The sequence below is a fragment of the Zootermopsis nevadensis genome, unplaced genomic scaffold (assembly GCF_977971745.1).
Source record: "Zootermopsis nevadensis isolate Lab colony 2312 unplaced genomic scaffold, Znev_1.0 Znev_ptg000013l, whole genome shotgun sequence".
NCBI classification, from domain to species: domain Eukaryota; kingdom Metazoa; phylum Arthropoda; class Insecta; order Blattodea; family Termopsidae; genus Zootermopsis; species Zootermopsis nevadensis.
The window spans coordinates 10,058,264-10,082,183 of NW_028259145.1; the positions used below are offsets into that span (position 1 = coordinate 10,058,264).

The 23,920-nt window shown below is 36.4% G+C and overlaps 2 protein-coding genes across 4 annotated transcripts; both read left to right on the forward strand.

Annotated features, from left to right (window-relative positions):
* The first annotated feature begins 2,260 nt into the window (after window positions 1-2,260).
* Window positions 2,261-8,281, forward strand: LOC110830757 (uncharacterized). The gene is made up of 4 exons (XM_022066028.2): window positions 2,261-2,465; window positions 3,727-3,842; window positions 5,866-6,125; window positions 6,633-8,281. Exons 1-4 carry the CDS (start codon window positions 2,304-2,306, stop codon window positions 6,725-6,727), a joined length of 633 nt encoding a protein of 210 aa, XP_021921720.1. The 5' UTR covers window positions 2,261-2,303; the 3' UTR covers window positions 6,728-8,281.
* Window positions 8,282-10,672: 2,391 nt separating this feature from the next.
* LOC110830764 (uncharacterized) lies at window positions 10,673-23,549 on the forward strand. Of its 3 annotated transcripts, none has more exons than XM_022066037.2 (5): window positions 10,673-10,912; window positions 11,763-11,965; window positions 14,002-14,093; window positions 14,960-15,041; window positions 18,432-23,549. In XM_022066037.2, the coding sequence occupies exons 1-5, from the start codon at window positions 10,853-10,855 to the stop codon at window positions 20,656-20,658; spliced, it is 2,664 nt and encodes an 887-aa protein (XP_021921729.2). In that variant the 5' UTR covers window positions 10,673-10,852; the 3' UTR covers window positions 20,659-23,549. The 3 variants fall into 3 exon arrangements, with proteins under 3 accessions (XP_021921729.2, XP_087204719.1, XP_087204720.1); XM_087348593.1 differs by lacking the exon at window positions 10,673-10,912 and adding an exon at window positions 10,932-11,266; XM_087348594.1 differs by lacking the exons at window positions 10,673-10,912; window positions 11,763-11,965; window positions 14,002-14,093; window positions 14,960-15,041 and adding an exon at window positions 15,877-16,939.
* Window positions 23,550-23,920: the final 371 nt, after the last annotated feature.

The window sequence follows — 23,920 nt, forward strand, 5'->3', positions numbered from 1 at the left end:
TTTGATATTAGCCGGAATTTATATAATGATTTTCACCGCAAACTTGCTTGTTCTTTAGGATAACATTTCAACGTTCAACGTTCAACGAAATATTTTAACTTACATCACTACTTTTAATCAACTCGTGTTAAACGTCCGGTGTTACGTAATGCACTGTTGGTTTGTGAGGTACTGGAACAAAAGAATTTTCTGTGTTTTGAAACGAATTATTTTAGCAATAGAAATAATATTTCATAGTAATACACACATACGTTTCCTCTGAAAACGCAAATACACACATAGGCCTAGGGTGAGACAGAAATGGGAAAGTAGTATCTACGAAATAATTTAGAAAACCAATAAACTTTTCAACATACTTCCTGAAATAACGATAAATTGCTTTAACCTTCAGGAAGTATCTCATATATATTAGTAGTAAATTTCACCTTTTACAAGTAGAAATTCTCTAGCAAGAAGTCATAAACACGTCGTTACAGACAGGACTTGTTGTGACATAAAATTTCTCTTCATGTCTGTAAGTAAAATACGTACCTATGACAAAATAATCGTACAATCTGTAGTAACAATAAACGGCATTGCACACTGGAAGGAAGAGTACCCCTTCCAGAGTGGTAACATAACAAAACTAATATCGGTGGCTATAAAAGGGAAAATGAAACACTCAGCAGATATAGTTTTAAAGTAGCTGTTAAAATGTTGGTACCGAAAAATGGAATTAAGTTCGTTGATTCCTTATTTGAAAACAACTAAAACCTTTAAAGCGGTGATAGTAGTGTTTCTGAATAATTAATATTAAAACAAAACAGACTTCAGTTTTAACGAACTTTATATTAACTTTTAGATTAAACATTGCGCTTCTTAACCAGCCATTCTCCTGGGTGGCTAAGATAAATTAAAATGAGTCTAAAATACGAGGCTGATTATAAGTTTAATACTGGAAACATAGAATTAATAAGATAAAATATTAGTGACCATTAGCGTTCTCCCCATGCTTGACTATATTCTGTGTTTGCAGCGTTAGAGATCTAGTAATACTAGATACTGTTACGACGAATATTTTAATTTATTATAATTTGAAAGGACTCGTTTATGTTTGTTTTTTGTATTATAATACTAAAGAATTCTCTCGGGAAGCCCCGTCGTGGATTTTAAAATATCTTGTGTAAAAGGCATGTTGCTTCTAAGTTATAAAGTAAATCGACATGTCCAAAAATGGCAACCGTACTCCAGTATCCGTTATTTGCACGATGTACACGAAGGTGAGCTTATTTACGAAACGATGTGTGCTAATGTATCATTAAAAATAATCGCATTATCTTTAGGTAACTTTTTAAAAGGGCGGCCGTGCAAAATGCTATTTTATTATATAGTTTAACGGCAATAAATAATGAACCAATGGAATCAGACAACATGCGAATTTTGACATGAAAATAATTCGTAAGCATACCTATAAATTAAGCATAGAGTGAACAATTACAAACATGGCGACAGTGCGAAAAATTTTGATGTTATATCAGACGAATTTAACGAGGACAAAATCTGTCTATAAATAATAAGGTCATAAAATAATAATATGTAAAGGACATTTGACGTTTCTTTCTGGTGAAATCTTTATATACACTTATCTGCATAGTATAATAAACACAAAGTAGTTTAATTTGCTAGTAATTTATTAATAATGTTATAAGAGCAATCACATTGCTAACAAAATAATTTAAAATCTTGTGTTCCAATGCAATTCCAGCTGATGGCCTGGAACAACACCTACAATTACAAATAATCTGAGATGGGCACATATTTTTGTTTGCCTAAAGATGTCAGTCTGTTTCAGCATATACATATAAACCTATACTCAGTGCCTACTGTGCTGGAGAAAAAGTCAGTCTTCAACAAAATGAACAAACTCTAACAATCCTGGATTTAATCAAGACTACTTGTCAGTACATGGCTTCAGTTCCATTCAATTACCTGAAATTATCAGTGGCGGATATTAAGTTTTCTAAGAACGCGTTTACGAGATAGTTAATAACAGCGCGTTGTTTACAATTCTTGTTTTTTTCGAACTTAACAATGGCGTATACTATAGTGTAGGAAGAAACACTGATATAAAAGCTTTTGCTAATCTCTTAAAGGTGGATTCCGGTTGAATTTATGACGTTTGATAGATAATATTATCTGTGGATCAAGTTTAAATGTGGGTTTATCGAGATATTTTGGTATCATGTGCAAATATTGTGGGTATATAAAGAAGACGCTTAGTGATAAAGACATTCAAGAAAACATTAAGGGAATCTGTTACCGCTATGGCTTTGTTAAGCGTTGCTCTGTTGCTGTTGATCATGGTTTTGGGTTCCCATGAGCACGGCATGTTGATAGACCCTGTTAACCGTAGTTCCATGTGGCGCTACGGCTTCAACACACCAGCAAATTATGAAGACAATCAACTCTTCTGTGGTGGTCGCTCGGTAAGTCTTAAGTTGGTCTGTTTGATATTATGTAGTCCTGTGGTGTGTGGTGTTTTGTAATACGAACCGGCATTAATCTCAAGGGAAAAAAGTCTCTCAGAACGGAAAAAAGATTCTAATTTTTATTTAAAAATATTTAGATTGCAAATGATGTTCTCAATTATTTTGAATGTTTGAGTGATAAATTATTGCAACAAAAAGAAAAATGCTGGCTTGTGGTATGATTCAATATACTGTAAAATGTGTACATGTAAATATTCTCATGATGCTACTTTTACAACTGGAAGCAAATATAAAGTGTTAGAAGAACAAACGTTTTAAAATCAAGCAGTCGGCTGCAAGCGTAGAGCTCTACGTCCGTTTATAAACTTGTGTCGTAGTTTACTTTACGCTCCTACCGGGGGGAATGGCCTGTTAGCAATTTCTTTGTTTCAGTTTTGTATTTGAGATTAAGGAGGTTTGATATTTTACAGTTTATATAATATAAGTGTAACACAGAAGCTTGTAGACGGCGAGAAATTGGGGTGTTAGGGAGGCAGGAGCAGAAGCTGATGGAAGGGGGAAGTTATCTATACCACAAAACTCTTCCGAGAGCTGAGACTAGCTTTACCAACGGGGCCAAAACAAAGGGTTTTATCCTAAATACGAAAGTAGAACCAGCTTACGAAACGCCTTGATTTGAATGCATCTTTCTACACCAAGAATAATAAACTCTGAAATTTTAAAGACTAAGAATAACATGAAGATTTCTGTCTTCTGGGTTGTTGCGCCGTGTAGTCTGGTAGATATCGCCCTGATGACGGAGGCAGTATGACCTCTGAAACGTTGGTAAACATCGACCAGACTACACAGCGCAACAATCCAGAAGACAGAAATCTTCATACTCACCGCTGTGAAAACCTCAGATCTTACATAAGTATAACATAATTTGTGGAATACTCAGAGAACGAGATTCATTTAATTACAAAATATTTTTTTAGTTATTGAGTGAAGATTCGGGTGCGAAAATTAGTTTATATATATTTTTTTAAAGAACTGGAAAATACACTACATAAAACAAATGAAGGTATTTAAAACATCAAAACTGGTGGCGTATTTTGTAAAAAGACTACCTAAAGTAATATGATTTGGCCTATATAAATTTCATTACACTGCTTCGAATACTTGGAAGTTGAAGAGAACAGATAGAGATAGTTTTGCTCGCGTTGGAGCAGGAAGAGAGACAGTGAGTGCAGCGACCTAAGATGTTGTTTGGTTTCAGGTCCAGTGGGACCAGAACGGTGGCAAGTGCGGGTTGTGTGGCGACAACTATTCATTGAAGCTACCTAGACCTAACGAAAATGGCGGAACTTTTGGCACGGGTGTTGTTGTGGCACAGTAAGTCTTCACTAGCTGCTGAGCGCCTCGTTGACTGGAACATCACCTCAGTGACTGCCACACACGAAATGGCTATCTCCAGATTGGGTACCTACAGACTGGCTGAGTAATTCACTGACTTTCATTATTAGTTGACTATACGAAAATCTGCCTGGCTGGATGATCAGCTGGCTGGCTAGATTGCTGACTGTTGACTGACCGAGTAGATAATTAACTGGTTGACTATTCTAGCTGTCTGGTTTACTGATTGATTGGCTAGGTGATCGATGCTCTAACAGACAGAGAAGCTAGCTGACTGGTTTGTACTTTGCTAACTGATAGAATGACTATTCAGCTGGAAGACTGACTGATTTGTTGTCTGTATGATTAGCTAGATGGGTGGATGACTAGCCAGTTGTCTGTTGTCGTTTCTGCTCCAGGATTCATAAAATCCGACATTCTGATTCTCTGGACTGCCTGTATTTTATACTACCAGGCCGTACCTGATGGGCCCGATGTGATCGTGGGAACGGAGTCCACCAGATTCTGGTCGGATGGCAGCCAGCGAGCAATGAGGTCATGACCTCTGTCTAACTTCGTTCGAAACCACTCAATATACCGCTTTTTTAAGGATTGATGAAAACCGCATGAGTCTTTAACAAACCAAAGGACACTGTTATCCGGGGGCCATAGCGGTATGTTGCAGGTAACGACGAACTGTTCATCTGAGGCCCTCCAATACAGATGCCATCTTTGCGAATACCAAAGCCGGAACTTTAAGACGTGTGCTACTCAAATCCATTTTTATGAGACGATGCAAATGAGTCAAAGTGGTCAGAATATCGGTTGCTGAACACAGACGCATAGGAGGTGTCTGATTATAGTTCGTTCAAAGTCATAGAACATTGAAGAATCTAGCCGCTACGGAAATTGAAATGTCAGAAAAGGAGAAAAATTGTTGGCTTCTTCTGTAGTAAATGTTGGCTGGCCTGGTCAAGGGATGTAGACGGGCGCGTAGCGTGGAAGATGTACGGAATAAGTGCTCTAATTCTGTAGTAGTATAGTGAGCCTTTCTTCATAGTCCTATTCAGGGTCTGAATCCGCAGAGGGGGGAATTAATGTGACGGACGAAATCGGGCGGAAAGAGGACTCGCAGAGACAGAACATGAAGACCGGAAACGTGTCTGAGGCTGGTGATGGTACTCCAGCTACACTGGTTCCTCATCATGCACAGTCAAGCCGTTGGTAGTGGAAAAATACTCCTCATTGTCTAGCTATCTCGCTGGCGGTCTGACTGACTGAAAAACTAAACAAGTGGTTTATCGATTAAGTGACAGAGATGGTACCTGTTGATAAACTGGTTGTCTCTCTCGTTGAATAACCCACCAACTTTGGATCCCGCTTCCCGTTAGAATAGTAGAGTAGCTGTATGAGAAAATGTATTCTCGCTGGTTTATTGACAAACTAATTCTTGTATATTTGGCTACTATTATTCAGCTTCTTTCCTTGGAGTTTATAATTATGACAATCACTGATATAGGTTGTGTATAAACATGATAGACCGCTGTAATCTAATGGCGAAGGAGAACTTTCTCAACAGCGAAATGCACTTTATGAATGATTTTATTCACAGTTTGACAATGGTGTACGTTATCACCAGACACTCAGTTTACCTACTTCATGTGCGTAAAATGTTTCATACGCACTCTGTTTAAGTGGAAGCTTGCCAAGAAATTCAGATTTGTACATGATCAACGGAAATCAAGCGGTGTCAAGCTACTGGTAGTAGTTTATTCCAGAACTGTAAATCAGAATAATTAATTACTGAGACTGATATACAAGACTGATTGATACCTGATTCTAATCACATCTCGGTTACCCGTCTCCAACTCTTTGTCATTTGACTATCTCGTGTGTGTTTGGCATCAAAATGCATATGAAAAGGGGAATATGTGTATATGATTTCAGGAGGAAATATGGCACCTTCTTATACTGAGATTTCTTGATTACGTTGTCAAAACATTTAATCTGTTTAACGCTTCAGGTATCGAGCTGGCTCCATCATAAAAACTACGACGAAACTAACAGCAAATCATGCAGGCCACGTTGAGTTCCGGCTTTGCCCACTGGCATCCAAAAAAGATCTCGAGACAGAAGATTGCTTCGAAAAGTATCCGCTGCGCCTGAAAGATGGCAGCACTTCCTACAAAATACCCGGCAAGATTACTGGAGAAATTGAAATCGATTTAGTCCTACCTGACGTCAAGTGTGAGCAATGCGTCCTTCAGTGGACATACGTAACAGGTTGGTAGCGTGAAATACATAGTAGGACATGTCCTTATGTATGAGATAGTACAAGTCTATCGCAGGAATTACAATTAACTTATATATTTAGGAAGTTTGGTCAATCGCGTAATTGCTATCATGTCAAAATAAGTTATTCTTAATATATGCATTCCTATTCCTCCGTCTGTCAATATAAATGTGTCTCAAATGATGTATTTTCATATGAAAAGAAATTGCAGAAATTAATCCAGAATTGTTAGTACATGTTAGCTGTTTTACCTGAGCATTATCAAAACTCTGCTTTTGACTTCTGCTAATTGTTCGACATAACGGAAACTGTCACCATTATTTCTTCATCTTGTTCTGCATGACAAGAAAAGACTGTGAACATATTAGGATATCACAATAACGTCTATGCGTTGTATCGTTGAACAATTCTACTGACGTAATAGTTTTCTGGGGTTGCTAGAAACAGCTGCAATAAATAGGTTATGAACCCTAAACTGCGTTACTTTATGTTTCTAGGAAACTCTTGGGGCATTTGTGAGGATGGCACGGGTGCTTTGGGCTGCGGCCCACAGGAAACTTTCCGCACCTGCTCGGACATATCCCTCTCTTGAAGGACTCACTACGCCTAAATTTGTATCTGATCTTTAATTCCATAAACTGAAGATCAGTGAATTGTACCTGAATACAATACCGGTATATATAATTTTATTTGTAATTCCTATACCTAGAATGGAATAACTTCATAACTGTTGTACAAAACTCAACATCAGTACCTAACTAACTAACTAGATGGCTTACCGAACCCGAAGGTTCATCACCGAATTAACCAAAGCCCTCCACCGGACCCTGTCCTGGACTAACAAAATCCAGTTTCCTTCAACTCCTATCTCCCACAGATCCCGCCTGAGATTATCCTCCCATCTACGTCTAGGTCTCCTCAGCGGTCTCTTCCGCTCAGGCTTCCCAATCAATGCCCGGTGCTCACCTCTTGTCCCATCCATGCGCGCTACATGCCCAGCCCATCTCATTATTCTCGACTTAATCACCTTGACAATACTGGGGGAGGAGTACAGATTTTTAAGCTCATTATTATGCAGTTTTCTCCATGCCCCATCGTCTTCTCTCATAGGCCCAAATATCCTCCTCAACACCCGATTCTCAAACACCTGCAATCTATGTTCCTACCTCTGAGTGTTTCGCACCCATACAAAACAACAGGCAAGATTTTTGTTTTGTATACTTTAATTTTCAGGTTCCAACATAAATACCAATATTTAAAATAGTATCACCTTATTGTAGGCTATATTAGGGATCCTCGACCTTTTCCAGAACTAGGACCACATTCACCCTTGCTTAACGATTCGCGGGCCGCAGTGTTGTAAATTAAGAATTTTTTTGAAAACACTTATTGTATTAAAAGTGTTACTGACGTGCTGTTACAAATAGGTTACACACATTATTCAATAATTTTCCAAAACAAGGTAACTAAGTAGTGATATATTTGTCACTACTTTTGTATAAGCAATTTTCAATATCAGGTTTGCGAGAGGGGGAGGCGATTCATCGAAGTGTTCAAGTTAAACAGTTGCTCACAGCGACAGGTGCTGCCACATGTTGACGACATTAAAAACACCTGTTTTCTTGTATCACATAACTGCTTTTATCATGTATACTGACGCAAATTTTGCAACAAAGATATGAGGAAAGTACAAAATACACTCCAGGGATGTGTAGGTTCTGCGGGCCGCTTGTGAGAACCCTTTCTAAATTTTATTATTACTAGAAATGTGAGAATCAAGGTATGAATTAAACACAGAGATGGGTCATTGAAAGCAATCGCCAATACCACTAGTCCCAAGAACAATAGTTATGCTGAACTTATGTGCTGTGAAGTTTTGAAATACTGAGATTCAGGAAAACCAACATTGGTAGCAGTCACAATTAATATAATATTACGTGCTTATGAAATTATATTTTCTTCGTCGTGTATTTTCTAACGTAGATTGGAGATATACGTCACACATCACATAAGAAAAAGGTAGATACTATATGTTAGGTATATAACGTAATATTTTCATGTGTATAAATACTGAAAGTACCAACTTATTACATCGTATGTTTTGTGTAAATGCTATGTACAAAATATATTAAATTATATAAATATATTTTTGAATTTATTATTTATGAATTCTTATAATGTATATAAATCTGTATAATGCAAGTTATATGACTTGACAACATCTCCAGAATGTTCTGCTAAAGACGCTTTCTGATAATATCATGAGCTCAGGTTAACACGGACACCTGATCGTGGCATATTTATAACATTCCCAGGTCATCACTCACATGTCATAAATAAGAGTGGGAATGTTACATCATTCTGAAGTACGTGTACTTTAGATTTTACACACCTCAATTGGTCTTTCTGTTTACTTATACAGTAAAACTCCTCAACTTGGACACCCATATATCCTGGACACTCTTTTATATTGGACACCTTTAATTGGAACTGGCGAATATCCTATAATTTTACATATCCACAATACCCTATATCTTGGACACCCCTTTATCCTGGAACTTGAACATCCCTTTTGATGTATGTTGGACAGGTTCATGCACTTAGCTTCAATGCTTTTCAGGGAAACTTTTTCAGTTACATATTTTGTTATTTTGAATTTCTGACAGATGAATGCCTCCTCTCTGGAGGATTATCTTATGGACATTGACCCCATCATTGAAATGCATTGCATGTGTTTAACTACAGTTGTCCGTAAAATAATGGTGGGGTAACAAACAGTCATAGTTTTGGAACAAAGCAAGATAGAGACATGAAATAAACGTCAAAATAAAGAGAAACTCTCCAATTTTTCGATACGTAAACAAGTTCTAGCGCAAGCGCATGCGCATGCGCGTTGTGTTACAAGGTCAATAGCTGCGTGAAGCTTGTTAGTCGCCATGATTACGGTGCAGAGGAAGGTTCAATGTGTTTTGTGGCTTGCTAAGTTTGAGTCAGTTACACTTGTTAGGCGTGAATATCGTCGTGTGTTTAATGAAGAATCACCACACGAAAATAACATTCACCGTTGGGACAAACAACTCAGAGAAACGGGCAGCCTACTGAAGCAGTCACGTCCAGGACGACCATCAGTGTCTGACGATACCATTGAAGCTGTGCGAGCAAGTTTTCTGCGTAGCCCGAAGAAACCAATGCAGAAGTGTTCTGTAGAACAACTGTTCACAACGTTTTAAAGAAAAAGAATTCGTGCGGGATTACCTAAACCAAACATTTCCTCAGCGATGGGTCGGACGAGGAGGGTGGATAGCCTGGCCTCCGCGCTCTCCAGACCTTACCCCTATGGATTTTTATTTGTGGGGTTATGTGAAACAACAAGTGTTCTCTGTCCAAATAACAAATTTGGACCATTTGAAAGAACGGATCACTGAAGCTGTTTCATCTATCACACTGGAGGTTCTCGGTCGTGTATGGCAAGAGCTTTAATATCGTCTTGATGTCTGCTGGGCAACTAAATGAGCGCATATCGAAATCTACTGAACAGTTAAGATTCTTGGAGAGTTTCTCTTTATTTTGACGTTTATTTCACGTCTTTATCATGCTTTGTTCTTAAACTATACTACAGTATTGCAGAAGACACAGTTTTAACTCCATCAGTACTGTGCTTGCATTTGAGTTCAGACTGTGTTAAGAGAAATGGAATTTTTCTTTTTTGCGATGGGGAAGCGAAAATTGGTGGAATTAACTTTAGAAAATATTATTGAGGCTGGAGTGTAATGTGTAATGCATGGGAGTGGGTTTCAAAAGATTATTATTAATACTATTGTCATTAATTCTTAATTCAAGTAAGCTTACAGTAGTTGGTGTATAAGTAAACAGATTATATTGTTATTAGACCACAATCTGATTTTTCTCTTTCCCTCAATCTTGGACACCTCTGTAAGTTGGACACATTTTCGTGGAACCCCCAAGTGTCCAACTTAGAGAGGTTTTACTGTACAAGATACATAGGCCTACAAACCCATCACTATGCATCTAATCGCAGTAAACGTACACTACATAATAAGGAATTCTCTTCATGGTGCATCACTCAATATCCACCCTACAAAACATTCTCCCAAATACGTCTGACAATTCATTATCAATGTTTTAGAAAATCGATAATGATCGATTTGAGTTTGATACGAAACAAATTTAAATTCTTCTAATTTTTAGAACTTTTAGTACAGACCTCAATACGAAATTTAATTGACTGATGAAGTAGTTTCGGAGATGAAATATTCGAAAGGATAGATAAACCTACTTTGTTTAGCGTTCATATATTGCAAATAATGCAAAGAACGCAATGCACATCATTTTTATTTCTATTATACACAATCATCTAAGCAATCAAGACGTGCTGCCATCTAATAATGTGTGTGATAGTCTGGAGGCAATGTTTCAGACATTAGCGCTTCAATTATAAACTACACGAATATCTGCATCAAATCAGAGAGACCGGTGTCGTGTGCAGTAATCTGTGCCTTTCCTATATTCTCCCTCCTGTGATTACAATTGACAATTTAAATAATGGACAGGCAAAGAGTAAAAAGTGTTTCAGAACAACGTGGTTGTAGTTCACTGCTGACGTATATGTAAATTTTTCGTCACGCCTGTGGCACAAAAATGTTTTGGTTCACATTTATTCATATTGATTTTTATTTTCTCTAAGTCCATACGTGGCATGTGCTTAAGGAAAGTAGTGATCATGGGTGCTCTTAGTCGCTACGTAGACTGTATTGACGTGAGTTTTTATGTTATAATTATCTTTGAAACGATGAATTCTAATCTGACGGTGTCCTAAAACAGTTTTCCTATAGAGTCAGTGTAGTGTGAAGTTATGGAAGGCATTATCTTCAAAATTATATTTAACAAACTTTGGAAAATTGATTAGCAACTGATGGTCCAATTTATAATGGCCATTTAAATTATTCTACAGTGATACATTATAGGACATATCGGAAAACAAATACATCTGGACTCATCAAGGCTGACAACTTCTTAATTGTTTTAACCTATTTTAAAATATATCTTGACCAGTTTTAACCTATCATTTTATCATTATTTGAAACAGAAGAATGATTAACTCAGGCATTCGGTGAGAGATTTTAAAGCGAAAAAATTCAAGCCACTTTTGAGAATAATAATTGTGACTTATTGAAAGATCCTGCTATAGCTAACTATCTGATGATGGTCTAACAGAGAGACAGAAACTTGCTGATGAATAAAAAATAAAACATCTTGAAAAGTGTTTATATACTGATAAATGTTTCTTATTAATGCTGATATGCTACAACACAGAATGAGTAATATTAAACCAACAAAACAAATTTTATAATAAAGCTAGTATTGCTGTGTTAAAATGAAGTCAGTTTTGAACTAATGTCACTTTCTGTTTCAATTACGGTATATATTTGGGACTTTTTTGGTATGTAACGTATATTGTCAGTTTTGCATGGTGGTGCTGAACCTGTTTTGTCTATTAAGTATCCAGAAATGCTGTACTGAATCATAGCAATATAAATATCTTTCTGCAAAGAAAGTTTCAGGCTTTTGACTTTGCATATTTTAGATTATGAATTTTCCTGTTTTAGGTTTGTTTGGAGAAAGTAATAATTGAAATACGAGTGCTTGAGCATGTGTTGGAAGTCAGTGGCAAAAGAATGAGCACAAACAAATGGCTGTTGCATCAACATTGGCAGGAAGTATACTATATTCTCCATACTGCTGCTGAAAGTCATATGAAGAGCAAACTTTCTGGAACTGTTGTAGCACAGGGGAAGGATACTGAAGTGGCGTAAGTTCTTTATTCTGTATTTGAATTACCTAATATGTGTCATTAATGGTTTTGACTTTTGTCTTTACCAGATATTAGCTGTTGTTTGTATCCTGTTTGATAGTATCCATTTCTTTTAGAACTGTAGAATGGATCTTCAGAAAATTGATATTGGGGAGTTTTGCTAAAATTTGTCAGCATATTCTAGTTTTGCTTAAAACTGGACAACAATTAACTGGGGTAGCTCAGTCAATGTAGTGATTGACTACAGACTGGATGACCATCTGTGGCAGGGGCAAAGGATATTTCTTCTAGTTTCTGTGTCCAGACCAGCTGCGGTTCCTACCGAGCCTCCTATGCAGAGGGTTTCAGGGCTCCTTTCCCCAGGTGTGAAGTGCAACTTGGGCACTGTTGCTGGTCATTCACCTTCATCTAGGAGAAGGAGCAATACCTCCTCTGCTCCCCACAAGTACCAAAACTATGTACTGGGGACAGCTGTACTTTATATGACAACAATAACAGGCACATGAAGGCCTACGTGTATTTCTGTACAATGAAGTGAGTCATCAACTAGACACACCATGCAGTCATGGGGAAATTTTAAAAAAAAAGTTGCAAACGTCGTGTTTCGATGCAACAGACAGACACCTGTGCTCAGTTTAGAGGATTCTTAAGTTGTAAATCTAGAGACAATAACAGAGTAAATTGTTATGCTATGAGAACATCTCCTAACCTGTTCCTGCTATGGAGAGCTGTTTTGGTGTAGAAACACTGACAAATAAGTTGTACATAGATTGGCATTTTCTGAATATTGACTGGTAAAAATTTATCTCAATTTCCCCAATTTCCCTGCCTAACCACTTGAGCCTGAAGATAATGTCCATTATCTTTATCCTGACCAGTCTGGTACCAAGATTAAGAATGCATGGAGCTATACATCCACTTTTACTTTCAGTCAAGAAAATGTTCATCAGCAGAGTTTTATATTTTAATGACCTACAAAATGAATTCAGCATGCCACCAATAAATGGAAGAAATTTCACCTGTTAATATATCTATAAGCAGTGATAAAATTCATGCACATTTATGTCATAGAAAATAACCTCACGTGGAACAACAAATTTTGTACTGAACATCATGGCTGAGTGGTTAACACTTCTGTTTTGTATTTAGAAAGTTCCGGGTTCAAATCAAAGCATATGCTTGGCTATCCTGACAGGTTTTTGTTCTTTTTCTTAGACACACCAGATAAATTATAGGATAGTACTTTAAATGAAACCATGATCCCTTCTTCCACATTCTTTCCAATTAATTATTCATTAATCATCCTATCATGTGATGCCATATTATCTTAACTACTGACAGTGTTGTTAAATAAACCACATATAAATAAACGGATGTTACTTTCAAGCAAAACATCATTTTTATAATGAAACAGTGAAAAGAAAAATCATCAGATCCATTTTCTTAGGGTTTTCTTGTCTCCCAGCTGTTGCTGAAGGTACTGCATAGCAATTGTCATTGACTCTACTCTCTGCACGTTTACTATGTAACACCATCTACACCATCCCATTACACAAACCAGGCTATGCGCCAGCTAACAGCTAAATTAAATATCCACCAACTATTCACTATAATTCATATAAATATTTTGTAATTCAAATTGTTTGATTTACAATATGAGCTGGGATTTTAAAAGAATCAAAAATAGACAGACTAGAAATAATTACCCTCGAAAATACCAGGCACCACGACAAACTTCATAGGTGAAATGGTGCTTGGAATTTGTTGAGTCCTGGCTAAACATATCATCATGTTACTATAGCCACTTGTATTTTTTAATTTCATACCAGCAATGTTGGTGTGTGCACTTCTAAAATAGGAGTGATACAAGAACCACATCCATGAATGTTTTGAATGGAAAATGCAGGTGTAGATGGTTGTCATCTAATTAGTTCAACAAAAGCGGTGAAGTGATATAAAGAACATGGAAAGTAAATTTATCTCTGAAACTAACTAGGCCTACATGTCTTTGTGGAATATCTGTATTTTTGCAGTTTGATGTTTAAACCACTTCGAGGAGTCAATCAATATATGATCAGCCCATACAAAAGCAATGGTGATCTAGTAGATGCTCTTCAAGATTCAGGTACAGATAAGATTATAATTAAAATGTTCTTATTGATGATAAAATAAAGTCTTTTAGGTGCTGAAGTTTACTCAGCTTTTCCTAAATCAAATTTGGAGCACATGCAATTTTAGAAATGGTTTCTACCATTTAGTTCAGAGTATTTTGTTTTCCCATGCACCATCTAAAACTCAGATATTAAAACGTACAGAAATATAATTTTACTTATTGTATTGTATTTCCATATTTGATGTTTTACCCTCAGGAAAGGGCATAGATTGAGAGGGTGATTTAGTATAGGTTGCTGAAGAGAATATCTTGACCAGAGAGGAAATAACAGTAGACTGGAGAGTAGTGTTTAATGAGGGCTTCTTGCTTTGTACTTTTCACCAAATTTTACTTGTTGGATGACCAAATCATGGAGGATGAGATGCACAGTGCATGTAGCTTGTATGGAAGATCCAAAAATGTGTACCAAATTTTAGTTGAAAAACCTGAAGGGAGAAGCTGACTTGTTGATGATAACATAAAAATGGACCCTAAGAGTAGGATGGGAGAGTATTGATTGGATTAATCTTGCATAGGATAAGGATAATACACAGTAATGAACCTTCAGACTCCATAAAAGATGGAGAATATCTTGACTAGTTGATTGACCAGTAGCTTCTCAAAGAATCTGCTTCATAGAGTCAGTGTCTGATAAGGGTTTCAGGGGTGAAGAACATTTTAATAGTTTATGGGTACAGTGCATTAATTTGTATATCATCCAGAAGACTGGTATATGAAGCATATACTAGTTTGAAATTGTGAAGATGAAATGTATTCATAAGTTTTGCGAAGTATAATTTTTGCTTTTGCTTTCCATATTAGCTTATATTTTGTTTCAGGAGAAGGATGGCTAACATTAATACCTTATAAGTTCATGATTGTAGCAAGTGTTTCTCCAAGACATATCACTAATATTTCCAGGTGAGCATTATTCAAAGAACCATAGTTTGTGATCACTGTATTTTATTTCAAGTGTTATACACTATGTTTTCACAATATTTCTTTCTAGAAAAACAGTTGCAGAATTTTTCATCACTTTCCAGAAATCTTTTCATCCCAAATCATTCCCAACCATGATACTTATGGACTAAATCATTAGAGTGAAATGCACCTGTTTTTACAATTGTCAACACATCAAGCAGCAGTTCAGATTTATACTTAGAACTAACTTACCATAAATTGGTAACAGTATTAAAACATATGTGATGGTTATACTGTCATGAATCAATCAATTATCAGAGTCTCATTTATGAAAATAAGTGTACCACACAAAGGTGAGGTTGGCATTAAGGAACAAGAGACTATAAAGAATGCTTTCTTTTCTATACTTTTTTGAATAGTTTAATTTAATTTAACAGCATTCCAGATTGGAGTTCTGAGTGGATTCAATTGTATAAAGTACCTGTTTCACAAACAGTAGACATACTTTGAAAATCACTAATGCAACTATGCATCACATTATATACAATTTAGCATCATGCAGATAGTTTTTAAAGTTGGGCCTTCACGACAGAACAACACTTATCTGCCTGTGATGATTTGGCATGTGGTCATAATTTATTTTACTGTAAATTTTAACACTGTTCCAGTTGCTCTTTCAGTAATAAAGTTCAGATGTGGCACTGTCACTGATTTCACCTCATGATTTTACTAATGTTACGTAAACTCTTTTTCCATGCAGTCATCATCTTCATCAACAACTTCAAGGATTGGAACCAGTGACCTGTTTCCATTTAAATCTTCTGTCTCTGTTTGTATAGATCTTCCAGTAGTTCTTTTTGCTTGCAAACAAATCAAAATTTTCTTTGAGATACAGTTTTCTTCCATCTTTTTGAACATGTTTAAACCATTCATTTCTGTAGTCAGAAATTGTATTTCTGACTTCACTCCTATTTTGTTATTTGACTGTAATTCATGCTGCTGGTAACGGAAAACACATTTCACCAGCATCAGCAATTCCTGTTACTGTCCAGGCTTATGATCTGTATAAAAGAACAGGACTTGCCATTGTGTTTATGATTTCATATTAGTATCCTTAAGAGATTCGTTTTATGGTTATTTTCATTGTGCGATAATCCAGAATTTTATTAATTTACTTTCAGTGTCTCCATAGTTTGTAAATAAACATTTTATCATCATGTTTTAACATTGTACAGTTATGTTATTGAGACCTATTCTTATGAATTCCAAGATGGTCTTGATCTCTTGTCATTTCAGCATCCCACGTCATGTCATCCCCCTGCTTAGCAACAAAATGCCAATTTTGTAAGGCATTCTGTACTCTAATTCATCATAAAAGCTATCCATTATATCATCTACATCTTCAGTTAAGGCATACACATATACAATAGTAATATTGCTTAAACAATGTTGAAGGATTAAATATGGCATCCATCTATAACCAGTTCTGTATATATATATACAGGGCTATTCAAAAAGATTGTCGGGGTTTTAAAAAATCACTACATGTAGTGCAATTGAGGTAGGAATATGAATCCTGTTTTATTGTGTAGCAAAACTCTCAAAGTTTTTTACGTGCATTATAAATGCTCAACATATGCGCCTTTTGTCACTCTGCAGACAACTACACGATAGTCCATTTCTTCCCACATGCCCCAGCGTGTCAGCGGTGATGTTTAGAATGGCGGCTCTGATACGCACCTTCAGATCCAGGATAGTCGCAGGTAGAAGGGGGACAAAGACTTGATCTTTCACGTAGCCCCACAGAAAAAAATCACATGGTGTTAAGTCCGGTGAACGAGGTGGCCAAGACAGGAGCTTCTGATCAACGTCGGTCCCGCGTCCGATCTATCGCTGCGGTAAGTGCTGGTTTAAAAATGCCCTGACTTCCCGATGGAAATGAGGTGGGGCGCCATCTTGTTGCAGTATGAAATGAGCTCTGTCCTAATTCAGCTGGGATAGCAGCCATTCAGTGACCATATCCAGAAAAGTCAGTCCTGTTACTGTCTGTTCGACGAAGAAAAACGAGCCGTATACCTTCATTTTGGAAACAATGCAGAACACGTTCACTTTGGGGGAGTCACGCTGATGTTCAACGTAACAATGGGGATTTTCCATCTCCCAAACTCGAACATTGTGTTTATTAACTTTACCACACAAATGAAAAGTTGCTTCATCACTAAAAATCAGTCTGTCACAAAAGCCATCTTCTTTCATTAGTTGTTGCAATGCAGTGCAGAAAGCCCCCCTTCGGTGGTGGTCATCAGGTGTTAAAGCTTGAAGCAGCATTAGGTGATATGGCTTCATTCTTAGTCGCTTCCGTAACACAAGCCAAACTGTGGGTTGCGGTATGGCGAGTTCCCTGCTGCCTCTCGCAGTTGATTTTGTAAGGCTACGTTGGAAAGCTTCTCTGATCTGATCCACTTTCGCTTCCGACACGGAGGGACGCCCACTGCTTTTTCCTTTACACAAGCACGCCGTCTCCACAAATTGTGCATACCACCTGCGAATGGAATTGTCGGAGGGCGGATCCTTCCCAAATTTCTTGTGGAAGTGCCGCTGGATAATGGCAACGGACCAACTTTGATGATATTCGAGAGTACAAAAAGCCTTCTCCTTACTGTTAGCCGCCATATTGCAAAAGCTGACACCTGGCGGCCAAACGTGTACCTACTGGATGGAGGGCGGTACAGAACAAAACTCTGAGAGTTTCTCTATCCACCAGTGTAATGATAATTGTCGTATGTTTAATGCATTGCCCCACAAAAATTCACAAAACCCTGACAATCTTTTTGAATAGCCCTGTATAATATATATATATATATATATATATATATATATATTGTTTAAAGTATAGAATATTATTAAACAAGGAGCAAGAACATTAAAAACTACAACATTGAGAGTTTTGTTAATTTCTTACAGAAATTATGGCTGAACACCTTAGTGGATGTATAATACTTTCTATCTGTCAGTTTTGCATTATATCAGTGGTTACATAAGTGTGTGAAGTACTGAATATAACATATATACTATTATCATTATCATCAGGCTTCCACTTCGTAGGCATAATGGTATGTTAGTGTACCAAATCATTATTTCAAATCTAAAAGTCTGTGACGATGGTGCATTATTTAAATAAATTTTTTTTGGGTGTTTTCCATCATCTAATAAAATAATAGAATTGAACGATGTTTCAGAGATGGTACTCTATCTCAGTCTTCAGGTATACTTACTCTGTTGGGCCCAAACGTTAGAGCTCCAAAACATCGTTCAATTTCATTATTTTATTAGATGATGGAAAACATCCAAAAAAACTTTTTATTCAAATCATTATTACTTATTTTCCAGAGACATATATCCAGAAGTTCGAAGCTGTGATTCAGGGAGCTCTATAAATGAAATAAATAGAACAAGAAACCTGAAAATGAATTATGTGACAAGTAATATACTTTTCGGTGAAGTAATATGGTATACTGTTGAAGATTCTCAAGTGCTAGACAGTGATGTTAAATTAAACAGAGAAAACCCCCAAGACCTCACAAATGCATATTTGGTTGCTGACAGTTCACCTGGTTATTCTTATAGCTTCAGTCCACAAAGCTGTGAGTCAAACAATCTAGAGGACATCTTCCCTATTGAGAAATATTCTAAATACACTGCATCAGTTAGCAAATGGTATATAAACTCTAGTAGTCCTCCGGAACATTCTTCTCTTGATAAAAATACTGTTTCAGAAATGGAGTTTGTGAATAGGACATCACCTTCTGAAGTATTACTAACTAGGCTAAGACCTACTGAAAAACAAAATATATCAAATAATTATAGTAGTGCAAAGAGTGAACAGGAAACATGGTGCAATTCAGAATCAGGTGGTGACAGAAAGCAGTCAGATAGGGAAAGCTTTAGGGATAGATATGAGGAGAATTTGTTCACGAGAAAGCTCAATATTGCTGTCAGTGAAGAAAAAGAGGGGGGAAAAAGCACCAGTGGAAGTAGTTGTAAAAAGGAGAGTGATGTTTTAAAGACTGTGATAAAAAATACTGTGAGATGTCAATATGACAAAACCAGTGATGGAAGTGAAGTTGAAGAGAAGGTGACAGAGAATGAAGGTAAAAATTTAGAGCCATCTAGAGGAAACTGCAGTTCAAACAGAGAAAGTAAAATTTGTACTCTAGAAACACATGGGATGAAATTAGCTTCCAATAAGGAATCCGATACAATTAAGAAAAAATCATCTAAATTGACTGGAAAGCAAAAAAGTGGAAGGAATCCAACAATAAAACATTACTTTAAAATGAAAAACACAAAACACATTTCATCATGTAGTGAATCAGAACAAAGTGTTAAAACTCCAGATAGTATATCAGACAGTGATGACTGTGTGCCAGGTACACCTGTCCACACAACACAGTTTGGAATAGAATATACAAATAGAAATGAAGATACTCCAGTTAACAGTCTCCAATCATTAGATCACCGTGTAAAAGGTTGCAGATATGCTCTCAGAAATCAGTTGGCCAAGTCCAAATTAGCGGATTATGATACTGTCAAAAGTAGCAACAAGACTGAAATGCCCTTGGGTAATTGTTCAAAACCTACTAAGCAAGGAAAGTGTAGTAAACTTTTTACTAAAAGAAAGAGGCAGAAACCATTAGTAGATGCCTCTAAGAAAGTTAATGCAGGTATTCCATTATATTTTGGATCTCCTGTTCAGGTTGTAAAATGTTCTGTTGCTAGGAATTTTGAAATTACAGATAATTCGATTTGTGGGACTGTTCATGAGAACAACTCTCAATTGAATCATTCACCTTGTCATTCTGTCATTGTCCCTAGAAGAGAAGATCCAGAAAATTGTGGTAAGAGATCGACATTTCACAGTGTTTTCCAGCAACATTTAAAAAACACTGTAAATACTACAAATTCTGATGATATTCATAATGAACATTTGAGCATTTCATCAAGAAAAGAATTAGAAGAAAAAATTGGGTTATCTAATGATTCTTTAATATGTGGTATTGGGCAGCAAGAGTTAAAAATCGTTTCAGATGCCTCTTTGAAAACTAATAACAATTTTGAAACCAAGTACAGACAAGAAGTAGCAACCAGTAGTGATAACTCTGAGACCAAACATGAACAAGAAGCAACAAGTAATGACAATGAAGGACAGGACTTCAAAGTTTCACATCTCACATTGCAACAGCTGGAGCAAAGGTTTAAAAACAATGTGCAACATCTTTGTGACATTATGAAGGGTAAGAAATATTGCTGGCGCCATGAACAATTCAAGAAAGGTGGCACTGCCTCAAATAATCTCCACTATGCTGTTACTACAGTTCCCTACACAGATACACAATTAGATCACTTGTTGTCACTCTTGAGAGAAACCTTCTGCCATAAGCACAGTTATGTGACATACTCTGATTACATTATGAAGGTTCTTCTTCCTGAGGCAACAACTAAGATTTTCATGGATGAGTTTTCACTTAGCCACCAAGATACTTTACATAAAATACACAATATTTATATTATTTCAGACACATCATGGTACTCTCCGACAATTGATCACGCCCAGTGAATCCAGAGTCACGCAGTAGAATACTATCTCAATTTGAATAAGTTTATATTCACTGCACATATTGAAACCCATTTCTATCAAAACATGTAGATCCCTTGAATTTCATTGCAAACAATTACATATAGTTTATATATGAGGCAATATTTTGTGAACTGTTGTAAATATCATATAAACCAACTTTGAAAGAAAAATACAAATCCTTAAGTTCAGTATTTATTATAATAAGAATCCTTTATTATTGTTCTTATATTGTCATCCCAAAACTGTCCACTTATTGTAAACTAAATCTTAAATGTGTCATAAGACTGAATAGTTCATGTCACATCTAAATGCTGTTTGAGCCATTCAGCCAATGAGCTGATTCAGAACATATAAATGCATCTTCTGTGGATCAAAAGTAATGTGCATTTAGTCAGACATGATTCAAACGCAAATTGTTTTGAAATGATTCGTCCCTGACTTGAATATTCAAGGTTCACAGCATGACACAGTAGAACATGGAATGGTGTGATCATGAGACTATAAAGGAAAACAATTGTTTTGCGTATAAGAAGGTGACAGAACCAACATCCTGATTTCATGTACTTATGGAAATATGGCTTATATTTAATACTAATAAAATGTTGCCCAAATATTGTATCACCTGTAGGACAAGTTTCTAACATGGTACACATGATAAATCCATAAAAATCACCACTGCCACTGGTATTATTTACTGTTTATTTATTTGTAGTTTATACCAGGTGATTCAAAAAGGACTTTACAACTTTGAAAGTGTATAGAAATTTATTCAGAAGGCTTACAGAATCGGTTGAGGTGTCATTTTGTAGCAAAACAAATCAAGTTTGACTCACGTTGTGCTGTAGTACCGAATTCCGTCACTGCGAGCGCAAGCTGCAGTGCATTTGAAAATTTTCTCAGTTAGACGAAGATGACCAAAAAGGACGCATTCACTTCCAGCAAGACAGCGCACCACCTCACTACCTCACAGAAGTCCGGGATTTCCTCAATAACCGTTTCCCAGGTCGGTGGATTGGTCGAACAGGGTCGATAGCATGGCCACCTCGTTCTCCAGATTTGACACCTCTCAATTTTTTCTTATGGGGTTTCATTAAAGATCGTGTGTATGTTCCACCCTTACCTGCCAATCTCACTGAGCTCAAAGCTTGAATCACCCATGAAAACTTTCATGTAACGACCACCTTTTGTCTCATAGTGATGTTGCCTTGCGGGCTTCCAGACAGCAACAGTATACGTATCACTGTGGAGTTCATAATCTGATATTGTTTTTGAAGAATAAGTTTAATACAAAGTGATATGACACTCAATGAGCGTGGCAAAAACAGTACCTACAGTTCTACAGTCAGTAGAATCAACTGATACTGTACTGCACAAAGGTCAGTCAGCCCTGTGTTAATGTCAAAGATCATAAAACTTAATTGCCATTTTTTAACCCTTTGCAGTCTCCAACATAAAGTTGGCTGAGACACATTTTATTCCCATCTCGCAGGAGGCTGGACCAAACTGCATTATGAGCTCCATAATTTTTGCTATTCACCAAATATCTACCTTTCATGGGAGAGATGAGAAATGGATATATCATTTTTGATTGGGAAGCCTGAGGTGAAGAATCACTTGGAAGACCTGGGCATAGATGGGAGGATAATACTAAAATGGATTTTAAGGCAGGAAATTTTACTAGTTCAGTGAATATAATTGTTCTCAATAATGACTCTGCTCCACAGAGTTAGTTTTGGGAGGTCTTATGTCAAGTTCGACTTGACACAAATTTACCATAACTTTTTCTCTTTTGTGAAGACTCTTGCAATCTATCAGTGGCCATGTGAATAATTTGAAATTTGTTGTTTAAGAACACACATTTGTAAACTTATATAATATTGAAATGAAACTGCACATCATTATTAGTTTGGGTGCTAGTAGCCTGATGTTCCTCTTGTAAATGTTATTCTTTAACATGGCCAAAAAGTTGAAAGATGAATATGAGAAGTGTATAACACAGAGAGCAGTGATGATGATGATGATGATGATTATATGGGTGAATTAAATGTTTGCTGAGTGTTATGGAGTTAAGCAAAATTAATTTATACCTAATTACGAAGATTCACATATATATTAGACTTATTCTGATTGCCATAAGAATATCCAGTGAATTGCCAATATCACGAATAATTTTCTTTTATTTCCTCTAGCATTTGCATGGCTGAGAATGACTAGTAAGGATAAATATTGATAAGAGAAGCTTCTGAATCCATTGTTCCATTATAAAACTGCTATCTGACCATACAGCTGTGTAACTTGGTGTAATATTTACTTTAAATCTTGTATTCATTTATTGAAGTGTATCTGACAGAGGAACCATGGGTATTTAAATTTGAAAGGGTTAAATAATTTCGTTTTAAAATGTTCAGTATTCATATATATAAGAAGATAACTGTAAGGCAAGGATTACAAATATTTTTGCTGTCTTGTGCCAAATTTACATCAGAAGTTTCTTGCCAATAAGAAGCAGTGCAGGTTGTCCACATTGTTCCAGCACCACTCTGGTGGAATAAATGAGATCTGCTTCTGAAGATTTTTAGGCAAGAGTAACAGTATTTGGTTTATTTGTTTGTTGTTGTTGTTGTTTCCCCCTCCCCCAGTCACTAAAATTTGGCATTGAAGCCTATTTGTAATTTAAAGATTTTGTAATGCGCTTCTGTTGATTCTAGGTTGTATTAAGATGCAGTTTATTTGTGTTTTAAGTCACATGGCTTAGTCTTTCATCAGGTTTTCATTAAAGCAAATATACTTGTAAGAATTTGACATCAGAACCAGAAATGTAAACCTGCTACCATCTCTAATGTAATAAAACTTATGATTTATATCACTTTCTTAAGTCTACCAATATCAGGATACAGAATAACTAAATGGCATAAAGATGCAATTTTTCTAGGGTTTATACAGTGTTCCATTTAAAATGCATCCCTAACTACCACACACAAACCCCTTCATGTACAAAATAATGAAAACAATAGCTGTATTGAATTCTTGCAACCTTATCCCACTGTTGAAGATGATGCAGTCCTTGAAATTGGTACAGCAATAATTTCAGTTTTCTGCACGAGCAACAACCTAGCAACCAGGGTGACCTCAACTCGGATGTCGCACAGTAGGTTAGGAAAGTCAATTACATGGGGATGGACATGCTTCTGTTTAATTTTTGTACCACAGTACATGACTGTTGGGTTGCATTTTAAATGTT